Source organism: Cherax quadricarinatus, chromosome 62, assembly GCF_038502225.1.
Source record: "Cherax quadricarinatus isolate ZL_2023a chromosome 62, ASM3850222v1, whole genome shotgun sequence".
Classification (NCBI taxonomy): domain Eukaryota; kingdom Metazoa; phylum Arthropoda; class Malacostraca; order Decapoda; family Parastacidae; genus Cherax; species Cherax quadricarinatus.
In genome coordinates this window covers 6,457,078-6,470,583 of record NC_091353.1, presented here as the reverse complement: position 1 = coordinate 6,470,583, position 13,506 = coordinate 6,457,078, and the positions used below count along the sequence as shown (strand labels likewise).

At 37.3% G+C, this 13,506-nt stretch overlaps 1 protein-coding gene across 4 annotated transcripts in view; it reads right to left on the bottom strand.

Moving 5' to 3' along the window:
* The window catches only part of mahj (LisH and WD40 domain-containing protein mahjong), a 57,169-nt gene that overhangs the window by 43,251 nt on the left and 412 nt on the right, over window positions 1-13,506 (bottom strand). For 3 of the 4 annotated variants that reach the window (XM_053774615.2, XM_070098358.1, XM_053774616.2), the window contains exons 2-9: window positions 9,658-9,833; window positions 9,035-9,265; window positions 7,488-7,683; window positions 5,558-5,716; window positions 3,793-4,028; window positions 2,779-2,958; window positions 1,913-2,383; window positions 1,224-1,390 (exon numbers count right to left, since the gene is read on the bottom strand). In XM_053774615.2, coding sequence (XP_053630590.1) covers window positions 1,224-1,390; window positions 1,913-2,383; window positions 2,779-2,958; window positions 3,793-4,028; window positions 5,558-5,716; window positions 7,488-7,683; window positions 9,035-9,265; window positions 9,658-9,810 — 1,793 coding nt within the window. In that variant the 5' untranslated portion in view covers window positions 9,811-9,833. Of the gene's footprint in view, window positions 1-1,223; window positions 1,391-1,912; window positions 2,384-2,778; window positions 2,959-3,792; window positions 4,029-5,557; window positions 5,717-7,487; window positions 7,684-9,034; window positions 9,266-9,657; window positions 9,836-13,506 lie in introns of those variants that run through there. The other variant, XM_053774619.2, reaches the window with a different exon arrangement.

Below are 13,506 nucleotides of genomic sequence, written 5' to 3'. Positions count from 1 at the left end.
CTTTGTGGTGTATTTTCATAAAGTATTTATGGTTGTATTCTCATTTTCTTGGTTTCATTTGATAGAATGGAAAACATATTATAGAAATAGAGGTGATTTTGATTGGTTTTACTATAAAAAGAACCTGGAAATGGCGCTTAAAGTAGGGGAAATGTTTGATTTTTGCCGATGTTCAAAAGTAAACAAATGATGTCATTGTCCAATAAATGTCCAATTAGCCATTCTAATATGCAGTCATAAATGGGTTGATATTATTTGTACAATTATTACAGTATTGCAGTAGTCTGCATAACAGTAAATCTTCTATTTTTAGTTTGAATAAAAATTCAAAATAGAAAACAAGAGTAATGTCAGAGGGGCCTGGAGATGTGATTGATGAACAAATAAAATGTTATTTTAGAGCCAGGAATGTCTGCATTGTTCATTCTGGACCTTATTTTAAAATTGTCATATTTTTTAATTTTCGTGAAATTGGCCAAATTGCAAATTTCTGACCATGTTATTGGATAGTCGATATTGGTAAATGGGCAGTTTCTTGTACTCAGTCGATAGAAAAAAAGGAGTTCTAAAGAAATATCTGAGAGTCTGGTTGACTGGAACAATGGAATTAGCCAAAAATAGGGCTCAAAGTGGGCGAAATTGCCGATTTGTAAATATCGCCTAAGTCGCTAACTTCGCGAGAGCGTAATTCTGTCAGTTTTCCATCAAATTTTGTTTTTTTTGGTATCATTACAATCGGGAAAAGATTCTCTATCATTTCATAAGAAAAAATAATTTTTTTTTTTAAATTTTGCAACACCAGGAGACACCTCAGGATTGGGGGTTGTGACAGTCAAGGGGTTAATCATCAACTTAACTCTTTAACTATTACTTGTGCAGAGTAGGTAACATTCACAGTTTTCTGAAACAAGGACAAGTTGATCTGAAATGAGGTAGTATGTCAAAACAAGAATAAGTGCCTGATAAATGAACATATGTCTGAAACAAAGACAGGTAGGTCTGAAACAAGGACAGGTAGATCTGAAACCAGAATAAATGTGCCTGATCAAATGTGTGTCTGAAACAAAGACAAGCAAGATGAGCCAAGGACAATTATGCCTGATACAAGGACAGGTATATCTGAAACAAGGACGTGTCTTATGCAAGAATGGTATTCCTATTAAAGAACAAAAGTGAATAATGACCACTTGTGCCCAAAGCAGAGAACAGAGAAAAATACTTACTTAGGGCTGAAGGATTCATTAAGTACCATTGCCACCAGCTGTAGTAACAACTGAAGGCCCTTCAGGGATACAAAATGTTCCACTGGTTTCCACCTTGCTCTATGAGGCAAGTTCTCTAGAAGGTATTCAATATTGCGCTCAATTACTTCTGTTGTTACATTCACAGCCTGCAAAGTAAAAAATTACATGTTTTCTTCCCAATTTCAAATATAGGAGGGCCTCACATACACAGTACTTTCTCTTTGGTGCTCAGCATTGGGATCAAACTGAGCCATTGTTCATTATGTTCTACCTGCTAGCGATTATCACGGGCAGGCTGAACAATGGCTCAACTAAAAGCCAATGAAAATGTGGAACACCAAAAATAGGTGTATATGCGAGGCCCTCTTTCTAAACATTAAAGTAGTCGCACTAATTATGATCTAGCTAACGTACAACTATTTAAAAATGTATTCATTTGCCTATAAAAGCACTCATACTGCTGCTGCCAAAATCAAATGGCAAGCCACAGCCACCTCCCTTTCCTCAGCAAACAGCTAGCACAACAGTAGCAAAGGCCCTGACTGGAAGCAAAAACATACAGAAAGGTAAAGGCAGCTCCAAAATACTTGAATGAACAGCCATTCACCGAAACCCCTTCCCTTTTGAAGGTCTAGTTGCAGTTCTATAGGTTTGCTAGCAAGACTGACCTTATATGCTGGTGAGGAGTGTTGTGATCCTGAACTGTGGTCTCTGGTCGTCATCCTCTGCAGGTGCTGAACTTTTAAGGCTAGGTGGGCTTCAAAATAGTGCTTTATACTTAGACAAACTTGCTTCACTGTTTGCCACATCATCACTTCATTTGGTTCATCAAGAGAATCTTGTTCCCAAACATCTTGGAATAAGGAGAGAGTAGAGAGCATGTTTAAAACTTTACGAAGGCCATCCTGCTCATCGAATCTTTCTAGAATTGCTCTAAAGCGGAAAACCATGCCAAAGAACATAACTGAATGAGTTCTAGAAGACTGATGGGAGCACTCCAAAAGCCACAGAGCATAGCGAATTAATTCACAGAGTACATTATCCGGGAGGAGACATATCCGCTCCACAGCTTCTTCACAGTAAGCTAGATACCAAAGGCAGAGTGCTACTCCATCTGCCGGAAGAGATGGGCGGGGGACCTGACACAGATAAAAGAATTATATAATTTACAGGTAAATTTTAATGAGCCTCACATTAAATGAAATTATGAGTAACTACTGCATTTTCCAGAACATAAGGTGCACTTTTTGTCCCCCACAAAAAGTCTTGGAAAATCAGCCTGTGCTGTATATGCTGAAGATCAAAGTCAAGGGTAAGATCTGGGTTATGCTTTAGCAGATGTTTACTAATGTTATGTTACAACTACTTGGAAACAATGTCTCATATATCTTATATGCTCCTGCACCTCATATGCCAGAAAATACAGTACATAAAATGTAACAAAACTATTTAGAGTACTCAAATTATACAATGAATATAAATTTTCATTATATTGCTATACACAAGAGGATAAACGCATAATTAAAATACTAACCTGCAAGAGCTTTTGCATTCCACCCATATTGACAAATTCAAGGCAGAATTTCTTGTGAAAGAGAAGTGAACCAAGGAAACGCAAGCCTTCAAAGGAAAGGCGAGCATTTCCAGTTTTTCTGACGTTCATATAGTGGAAGATTAATTCAAGGGCGTTGTGTTCATATACATGACCCAGAGACTGTTAAAGAAAAAATAGACTTAATAGTAACGGGCTGGAGTTTTGAGACTCTATGACCGCGGGTTCAATCCCGGCCGGGGTATGGTTTAACAGTAGTAGTGGTAGTAGTAGTTGTGATATTTACAGAGCAATCAATGTACAGTGGAACCCCGGTTTTTGTACATCCTAATTTGTATGTAAAACTATAGTTATTCTCTATAAAATGTATTTTTTGTTAATATTTCCCATAAGAAATAATGCAAATCCAATTAATTCATTCCAGACACCCAAAAATATTAACAAAAAATACCCTGCCTCGGTGGAAGATGGCCGACTTGTTGAGAGAAAAAAAAAAAAAAAATTAGAGAGAATAACTATAGTTTTATACACAAACTAGGACATACGAAAACTGAGGTTCCACTGTAGGTCACTCTGTACTTGTATCAATAAAAATGTAATGATATACAACACAATCAAATCAAAGAACAATTAACAGCATCAATTAAAAAAGTAGTAGTACAGTGGACCCCCGCTTAACGATCACCTCCAAATGCGACCAATTATGTAAGTGTATTTATGTAAGTGCATTTGTACGTGTATGTTTGGGGGTCTGAAATGGACTAATCTACTTCACAATATTCCTTATGGGAACAAATTCGGTCAGTACTGGCACCTGAACATACTACTGGAATGAAAAAAGTTCGTTAACCGGGGGTCCACTGTATTTGCTTCTGAATAATTCTTACCAGAGCCTTAAAATTGCCTAACAAAAATGATATCCAACACTCATATGATAGTTATTTAACAATCAAAAAACTCATAAAAAAAATATTAGAGTGGAGAGGAAGTCATTACCTCTTGGTATTCACCAATCGGTCGGAGGTATTTAAGAACAAATATCTGCTGCGTGTCACGTGTCATGGGATACATTTGGTAGGTTCCTACGATGTAACTGCTGAGTTCAGCCCAGGAGGAATTGGAGCAGTCAGAGTTAAGCATTGGATCACCCAGGTCCCGTGATGCCTTGGGCGAGCCAAAAATGTTGAAAGTCCCACTGGTGTTGGTATTTTTGGGTGAGGTGGTGCATGCATCTGAAATGCAAAACATAATAAAGTTAATGTTTACAAATTACAGATAAATTTTTTGGTAATGTAGGATCAGCTGAAAGTTTTACCATAACTGTTAAAAATACGAGAAAAAGTTTAATGAATACAAAACTTTTGAAAAGACAAGATCTGCATTATGAATAGCTACCAATTAGCTGTATCGAGATTCAGCTGGCTACTGGTAAAAAAATAAAAATTAAATAAAAAAAGCCTTCTCTCCATGGTAGTTATATAATAAAAAGAACCATGATTGCTCGTCTTATTTCTGAAATCGTAGTGAAAGTAGAAATTAGTCAGGTCAGGAGGGGTGTTAATGTTGCAGTTTTATAAATGTAGTGTAGGCATGCCTCCGGCAAGACAGTGATGAAGTGAATGATGATGAAAGTTTTTCTTTTTCGGGTCACCCTGCCTTGGTGGGAAACGGCCGATGTGTTAATAAAAAAAAATAATTTTTATTCACAGACTTTTCACTGACTTCAGATTTGAAACAACTGACACTCTTAACCCTTAAACTGTCCAAACGTAGATCTACGTTTGTGCACGCAGCGCTCCGACCTTGATTTTCTCCATAAGAAACAATGTAAAAAATCATAGATCTACGTTCAGAGCCTACGTGAGCAAACGTAGATCTACGTTTGGACAGTTTAAGGGTTAATTAGAGGGCCATCCAAAATAAAGAGAATATAGGCATCCATTTCTTCTCCCAAAGCAAATTGAATCGAGGGCTCAACTTCCCTGAAATTGTCTGCGAAGTTACCAGGGATGAAGCATCTGGGTACATGACCAAGAAGAGAAATAACATCCTTAAACCAGCAGACAATGGGTCCTCCATTTACTGTCATCTTAGCTAACATTTACTTAGAGCACCCAGGAAGGATTTATATCTGATACATGTAAACTTCATAAATGTAACATTTGTGAAAGGATTCAGGGAAACCAGGAGGCCAGACTTGATTCATGGAGATGGGAGTACAGTGCCGGCACTCTGAAGGAGGGGTGCTAATTTTGCAGTTTTATAACTGTAGTGTAAGCATGCCTCTGGCAAGACAGTGATGGAGTGAATGATGATGAAAGTTTTTCTTTTTCAGGCCACCCTGCCTTGGTGGGAAATGGCTTGTGTTAATAATAATAATAATAAAAAAAAAAAAACATGCAAAGTACATTATTTTAGGACATTTAAACTGTTTTATCTGTGCACCTCCGGGGAGACAGTGATGATGCAAATGATGGTGAAAGTGTTTCTTTTTCAGGTCACCCTGCCTCAGTGGGAGACAAGTGGGTTAAGAAAAATTTAAATTTGATGCATGGAATAAAAATAATCACAAAGATGTCCAATTAACCCCAATTCTAGTTCCCTATACTTATTTTTCTTTCAACACACCAGTTGTATCCCACCAAGGCAGAGTAATCCAAAAAGAAAAACAAAATTTTCTCTTTAAATTTAGTAATGTATACAGAAGGGGTTTAGATATCTATCCATGCCCACAAAATATTGTGCTAGAGCAGCTACTCACATTTAACTTTTTTAGAATTGGATTCGTGAATTTCGTCTTTGTGATCTGCTTCTTCTCCATTTGTGAGAGGTGGCGCACTGATCGATTCATTGTTGAGGTGGGCAAAAGGACGTTCGGGAACTTTGGATCCTGAACTTTTCTCTTCTTCCACGCCGCCACCTAGAAAAAAAAAAGTGGGTTAAAAACGAATTCTTAAAGTGATATCAACAATTTAAAATGTTAAATAATTTCAGTGCCACAGACATAATGGGTTCCCTAAATTACAAAAGCCCAAAATACGATGATTCACACTTACGAACAAGGTCCGGGAAAAGGGGGTTACTTGCCTCTTGCTCCTGGCATTTTAGTCACCTTTATGACATGCATGGCTTACGGAGGAAGGATTCCTCTCCACTTTCCCAAGAGATCAAGAAAATAGCTGCAGTTGGCACTCATTTTACAATTTCATGAGTCAAAACTATTAGATTCTGACAAATTCACAGAGGTTTTGAAAGAAAAATACAGATGTTGTTGACATGGATTTTGCAAAGGAACCTGACAAATGACAAATGCCATTTTTTTTTTACCAACAGATTACACAGGCACTTTGGAGGACCTTTGTCAAAGACATCAACATTGGCAAAATATTAGTATATTCACCTACTTTTATATAATTAATCTTAGCAGATCAATATCTATCAAAAATTTGTTCAGTGTAGATGTGTTTAAAATGCACAAAACTTTAACCACATAATCACTGTTTGTGATTATGTGCGAGTGAGGTGAAAGTGTTGATTAATGATGAAAGTAATTTCTTTTTGGGGATTTTCTTTCTTTTTGGCTCACCCTACCTCAGTGGGAGATGGCCAGCTTGTTAAAAAAAAAAAAAAAAAAAAAAAAAAAAAAAAACATTATGAAAAATTAGTAATAATGGTAGAATTACTGATAAAATGTTAGGTAAAAGGACACAAGTGCAACTAATGTGACATTTCATTGTGGCAATGTTGTGGCTGTCCAGGAGCTTTGTCAAGCTGTTACAAACAATGCAAGGACAGAGAGGGTATATATATAGTTGCATCTGTGACCTCTTACCTAACATCATAAAACATTACCTGATGGGAATTACGTAAAGAACATTTTCAATTAACTGTCCAAGTCCATAATGCAATATGCACCATCGGAAAACAAATGGCACTATTGTGGATGCATCACAATATAAGGGATAATTTGATCAGCATAATAAAAATACATATATATGTAGTATATAGGTAGTAGGTTGGTAGACAGCAACCACCCAGGTGGGTACTACCATCCTGCCAAGTGAGTGTGAAACGAAAGCCTGTAATTGTTTTACATGATGGTAGGATTGCTGGTGTCTTTTGTCTGTCTCATGAATATGCAAGATTACAGGTACGTCTTGCTACTTCTACTTACACTTAGGTCACACTACACATACATGTACATGTTTATTTATACACACCCCTCTGGGTTTTCTTCTATTTTCTTACTAGTTCTTGTTCTTGTTTATTTCCTCTTATCTCCATGGGGAAGTGGAACAGAATTCTTCCTCCGTAAGCTATGCATGTTGAAAGAGGCGACTAAAATGCCAGGAGCAAGGGGCTAGTAACCCCTTCTCCTGTATAAATTAATATATTTAAAAAGAGAAACTTTCGTTTTTCTCTTTGGGCCACCCTGCCTTGGTGGGATACGGCCGGTTTGTTAAAAAAAAAAATATATATATATGTAGTAAAACTGAGGTAAGGTTACAACACGCTCACAACTGAGGTAACAACTATAATTTAAATAGTAGTAAATATTATGAGTGAAATTTGTTTGACATTGTTGCAACTAATAGAAGAAACAGGTTTCAAGCATTTCTAAATTATTCTTGCCATGAACTCCAAACTGAACAGCACAAGAACAAGACTTTCACTGTCTTTATTGCACTTACTCTCATCTTTAAGCTCCCATAATCGTTTCAGCATAATAGGTACAAGATGGGTGTTATAATCCCTAAAAGAAGCTGCAATTTCAGGAATGTCCATGGCTGCCGCAAGGAGGCCTGTGGCATAAGTTCGGAGAGGTTCTGGGCCTTTCTCTGACCACGAGAAAAGTCTCATTACGGTTGTCTCCGATTCGCTGAATACCTGTGGAGAAGCATGTAAAATTATGTAAAATGTTCAAGCTATTAGTAATTTATCTGTGGCAAGAATTTTTTAATTATTAATACAAGGTAATAGATAAATTAAATTGAAGAGGATCCCACAACAGGGTTGAAATATATAGATCAATCTCCTGAGTTTCTCCCTCCATGTGGTTGCTATTGAGCAAACTATCATTTGTAAAGATTCTGCTAACTAAACAACTGTAAAATCTTTCTTTCTTCATTCAACAAACTGGTTGTATCCCACCAAGGTAGGGTGGCCCAAAAAGAAAAACAAAAGTAACTGTAAAATCATAATCAAATAATTAAAAATTATTTCCTTTTCACCTGTAAAGAGTCATGGCAATCAAAGCTTGTTAAATTATATAGATTTTTCTATTACATTCCTTTATTATCTCCTGCATCCTCTACAATTTTGTTCAGTATGAATACATGCACAACTGTATATATATCAAAACCTTTTCCAACATTCACAAAAGGATTTTCTCCTATGCATTTTAGACTGACAAGAATGAAGACTGCAAATGTTATGGAAAAGTGTGGTATGAACCTAAGTGTTCTACAAGATTAAGAGGTTTGCACTACAATGATATCATGGAAAAATAGACAAATGCATATAATGCAATCCTTTATTGGCAACATTTTGCCCACACGATATCATCACATTGAATGAATGAATGAATGACAAGAGGCGATGGAAACATACTAGTGAATTTAAGGTGCCAGATGAGAGAATCGCAAAGAAATGACAGAGACTTGCGAGACAATACATCAACATGTATGTGTAGATATGAAAAAGAGCAATATACATGGCACTGTATTCTATTTCTTACTGATTAGAATAGCATACATTTTTTTTTCAATATTCTGGTGGTTGCAGCACACACTAACCTTTATACCACATCACAGTAATCCACCTCTGAGAAAAATATTTTATAGAACCCTTCCAGGAAGGAAGGACAGAAGGGAGAGAGTGGGAAGTCAGGGGAATGGGGATGAGGGGAAGAGAGAGAGCACATAAAAACAATGAAATGTTGAAATTTACAGGGAGAAACGGAATAATTGGTTAGGAGGAATGAATACACAATATCATGACTGCAGCAATTCAAATGGAATACATGTATGTGCATGTACTTTACATCTAATATATCAAAATGCTGATCTGATACTATGCAGTGTACTGACACTATACTAGTGGAGTGGCAGTACTAGATTCTTGTGAGGAAGCTAAGAGTGGAAGATAATGTAAAAGAATGAGCGTAGCTTTTAACTAGCATTACATGTACCAAGAAAGTCAAAAGTCACTTATTTCCACTGGGGTCCTTGTGGCTTACCTGAGGAATGTCAAGGCCATAAAGCAAGTCTAACAAGAGACGACATGCTGCTGTATTAAGGTCGGTAGAATCTTGAGTCAAGCCTAAACTAGTGAAATAATTTTCGCGGAGATAATGATTCACCAATTTTGTCACAAAATTATCCTTTTTAAAAAGGGCACGTAAAATTTGTCCCAGGGCACATTCTGGCTCAGAAGTCACAGGGTGGCGATCATCAAAAGGATCTGGATCCTGAAATTTTTTCAAATTATTAAAATTCGAACATTTGTGCAAGACATGTACACATTGTAAACTGCATAACATGTGGACCTACAGCCATGCTGGGAACTGTTTGCCAGAGACATTTACATGGGCTTTACAAAAACACATACAAAATTACACAAATTGCAAAACATACCACAAGAGGAGTGCACTGTGCCCTACAGGCAACAGATTATGGGTGAGCAATTAAAAAGTATAAAATAATCTAATGTCTGGCAACCCTTTATTGTATTCATAATTAGCATTTTTTTTTATTTTAAATAACTCAAAATACAGCTCTCTACTACTGTTCTCATTTCTTAAAAAAAAAAAAAAAAAAAAAAAAAATATATATATATATATATATATACAGAATATCATACCTTTTTTAAGAAGTTAAAAGTTTCTCGTTCAAATAGCTCACATAGTTTAATAAGATGAGGTGTTGGATCTTTAGAAGCAACAGACTGATCTTCTTCCCAGAGACGAAGAATCTCTTGAAGCTCCTGAACAATGTCACGGTTAGAGCTGGGCATTATGATGATACTCAGTGCCTTTCCTGCAATATAAGAAATTATTAATGTAGTGCAAATGTCAAAATACGGAATAGTAATTAAATACCTAACCACATGCTGGTAATTCTAGAACTGCCAGAGTACGGATTAAAATCTCAGTCACTCCAATGAATGGTTACACTTACTCGTAAATTTTCAACATTACTGCTCAATTTTTTTTACTGTATATACAGAATTTATATGATGCATCTTAACCTTTAAATGGTCCAAACATATATATATATGTTTTTTCAACATTTGAAAGTATGTAAAAAATGTAGATCTTCTTTCTTGTTTTACATTTGAAAATGTGTAAAAAAAACTTTTATCTACATTTTTTTTGTTATATTTGAAAATATGTAAAAAAAAAAGTAGATCTACTTTTGGAGCACTACGGATTTGAACGTCGATCTGTTTGGACCGTTTAAGGGTTAAAAGCAACATCAGATTATTTAACTTGTGGTAACCTAAAACATAATTGCAGTGTAGACCATTTGAAGTTTGCAGATTTTTACTGGGTAGAGTATACCCAAATGGGTTACTGTACTTAACCCTTTAGTGCAGTGACTGCCTGACTTTGCCTTTTCTCTTCTTTGTCATATTTTTATTATTACATTCAAAACAAAACTCTAAACCCACAAGGGTCATGCAGCGCTGCTCTTCCTTTTCATAGATTTCCACGAAATAATTTGGGAACAGTTCTACTGGTAGGCTTCATACTTTTAATGCTGGTATGCCATACCCAGAGGAAGGTTCAGACTGTTATTAGGTTGTGCAGGTGCTGCTTTGACAATTTCACAGAACCAAAATATGATAGTGGCTTCTGTGATCAATTTGAGAATGTCTTTTCTAATCTTCAAACTAAGATTTTGTCCAGATTTTTAACCCTGGAAAGTCAATGTATCATTGAGGACTGTCTTATTGCCACTGTGGTCCTTCAATCTTGCCCCCAGGATGTGACCCACACCAGTTCACTAACAACCAGGTACCTAGTTACTTCTAAAGTGAACAGAGACACCAGGTGCAAGGAAACAAACCCAATGTTTCCACCCAGCCGTGGATTGATCCACTTCGAGGACAGCGTGAAACAAGCTTTTATGCCACAAGACGGGCAGAAAGCAGCAACTTCACTTTGGCTGTACCCTTCTCCAGAACATCACTCCATCTGAGATCATATATACCCAGGATGACTCTAGTATGGAACAAATTTGTACAGCATAATGATGTCAACGAGATAACGTCAGTTGATCAAATGAAAATGCTGGCCCACAGATGGATCCAACTTCATCCTGTTCCCTACTTGTATGTCTCATAACAATAAAAATGCTTTCAAATGAGCTGATGTAGGTAACAGCTCTTAGCTTGTCAATAAAGTTAGGAATCCTTAACCTGTAAATAGCTTGTCAATAAAACTAGGGATCCTTAACCTTGTCAAACCCTGTGTTTTAAAAAAAAAAAAAAAAAAAAAAAAAAAAAAAAAAAAAAAAAAAAAAAACTCAAGTGTGCAAGGCGAGAGCATTACCTACCAGGCCACAGGACAGTGAATCTTACTTAGAGAAAGGGTCTGATTGTTACTGAAATGTGCAATAACTTGAGAATGTTAGACTTGGTAAATTCTGGGATAATAATAGATGGATACTCTTTGACAGATTTCAGCAATTAATTATATGGTGGTTTGAAATGTGCAATGCAAGTTTATTTTACATTTTAGATATTATTGTTGTAAAAATGTCAAAAAAAAAAAAAAAACTAATCTAACCAAATGAAATGCACTTATTTCAGCCTAAAATAACCTAATATAACTTAACCTTATTCTGCCATAGGTAGATATGAATCTTTGTTTACATTTGGCTAGACACATAACATGACTTAATTTACTAAATGCTGATTAGCTGCACAAACAAAATAAATATATTATTTTTGCTAACATCTCCCAAAACAACAATATGCCCAACAAATACTTTTGTGATGTACATAGGTTAAAATAAAATAATGTATTGCAAAATAAAAGATACTGACTAAGTTCAGCTAAGCAATAGCCAACTGGTTCATCAGTGCAAAATAGAAATATCAGTACACTGATAAGTTGCACATAGGAGAGAGAAGCTTATAATGACATTCCAGTCTGACCTGGAACATTTACAAGTCACACTGCGACTTCTCAGTGGTCCAAGTCAGACTGAAATGTCATCATAAGTTGGGTCATAAGCAGATTATTTGTGTATTGTTCCAGTCATGGTACTGTGCCTTTTTTATCCTTTAGAAATATCAGTTCACATTCATGCAGAAGAAAACCAATGCTCCATGTTCAAGAATGGGGTAGAGAAGACAGCTGTTTTAGTATATATCAAGTATTGTTGTATTTGTGGGGAAATGGCAAGCATGTAGAGGTCATACAAGACCTGAGGAATGGGTCATAGTCAGGTACAATCCAAGGGAAGGGAAGGGATGATCCAATATCTTGTATCAAGAGCCCTTCACCATCATGAAGAAACATCCCCCTGAAGAGATAAGTTTTGTTTGAGATCTCACAGCATCACCTGCTAGGATGAGGGGATTATATATTCATAGGGAAGCCCTAAATCTGTAGGGGTCCTGCTACATATGGGGATGGGATTATTACAATCATGGGAGAGGCCCTAAATCTGTAGGGGTTCTGCTACACATGGGGATGGGATTATTATATTCATGGGGGAAGCCCTAAATCTGTAGGGGTCCTGCTACACATGGGGATGGGATTATTACAATCATGGGAGAGGCCCTAAATCTGTAGGGGTTCTGCTACACATGGGGATGGGATTATTATATTCATGGGGGAAGCCCTAAATCTGTAGGGGTTCTGCTACACATGGGGATGGGATTATATTCATGGGGGTAGCCCTAAATCTGTAGGGGTCCTGCTACACACATGGAGATGGGATTATATTCATGGGGGAAGTCCTAAACCCACAGGGGTCATACAGCATCTGGGTGAATGGGAAATAAACAGATTCACTCCAAGAAAGTGGAAGCCAGGTGCAAACCCTTGGATCATGAGTCCTCCCTCCCCATCATGGAACCTTCCTTGATGGGTGGTGACTAGAAAGCAATCAGGTTATGGTGTGTGGGGGGGGGGGAGAGAAGCTCAAATTCCTTGAATCAAGAGTGCCTCCCTAGTATCAAGGCACTGCCCTAGAACAGTGCCAGAGGATCCATGCAGGAGGTTGTAGTGCAACACGACACTGCAAAAAAAACAGTGAATATAATGTTGCAATGACTATGGGCGGCTCAAGTTCCTAGAATCAAGAGCACCTCCCTTGCATCAAGGCACTGCTCTAGGACAGTGCCAGAGGAACCCTACAAGAAGGTGCAGTGCAACATGGCACTGCAGGAGGCTAGCAACAGTGAACCAACAATGTTGCAATGAGCAGCTCATATTCCTTGAATCAAGAGCACTACCTTAGCACCAAGGCAATGCCCTAGAACAGTGCCAGAGGATCCGTGCAGGAGGTTGCAGTGCAACATGGCACTGCAAGATGCTAGTAACAGTAAATATATTGCAATGACTATTGTGGCTCGAATTCCTCGAATCAAGAGCACCTCCCTAGCATCAAGGCACTGCCTTAGGACAGTGCCAAATAATCCGTGCAGGAGGTTGCAGTGCAACATGGCACTGCAGGAGGCCAGTAACAGTGAACC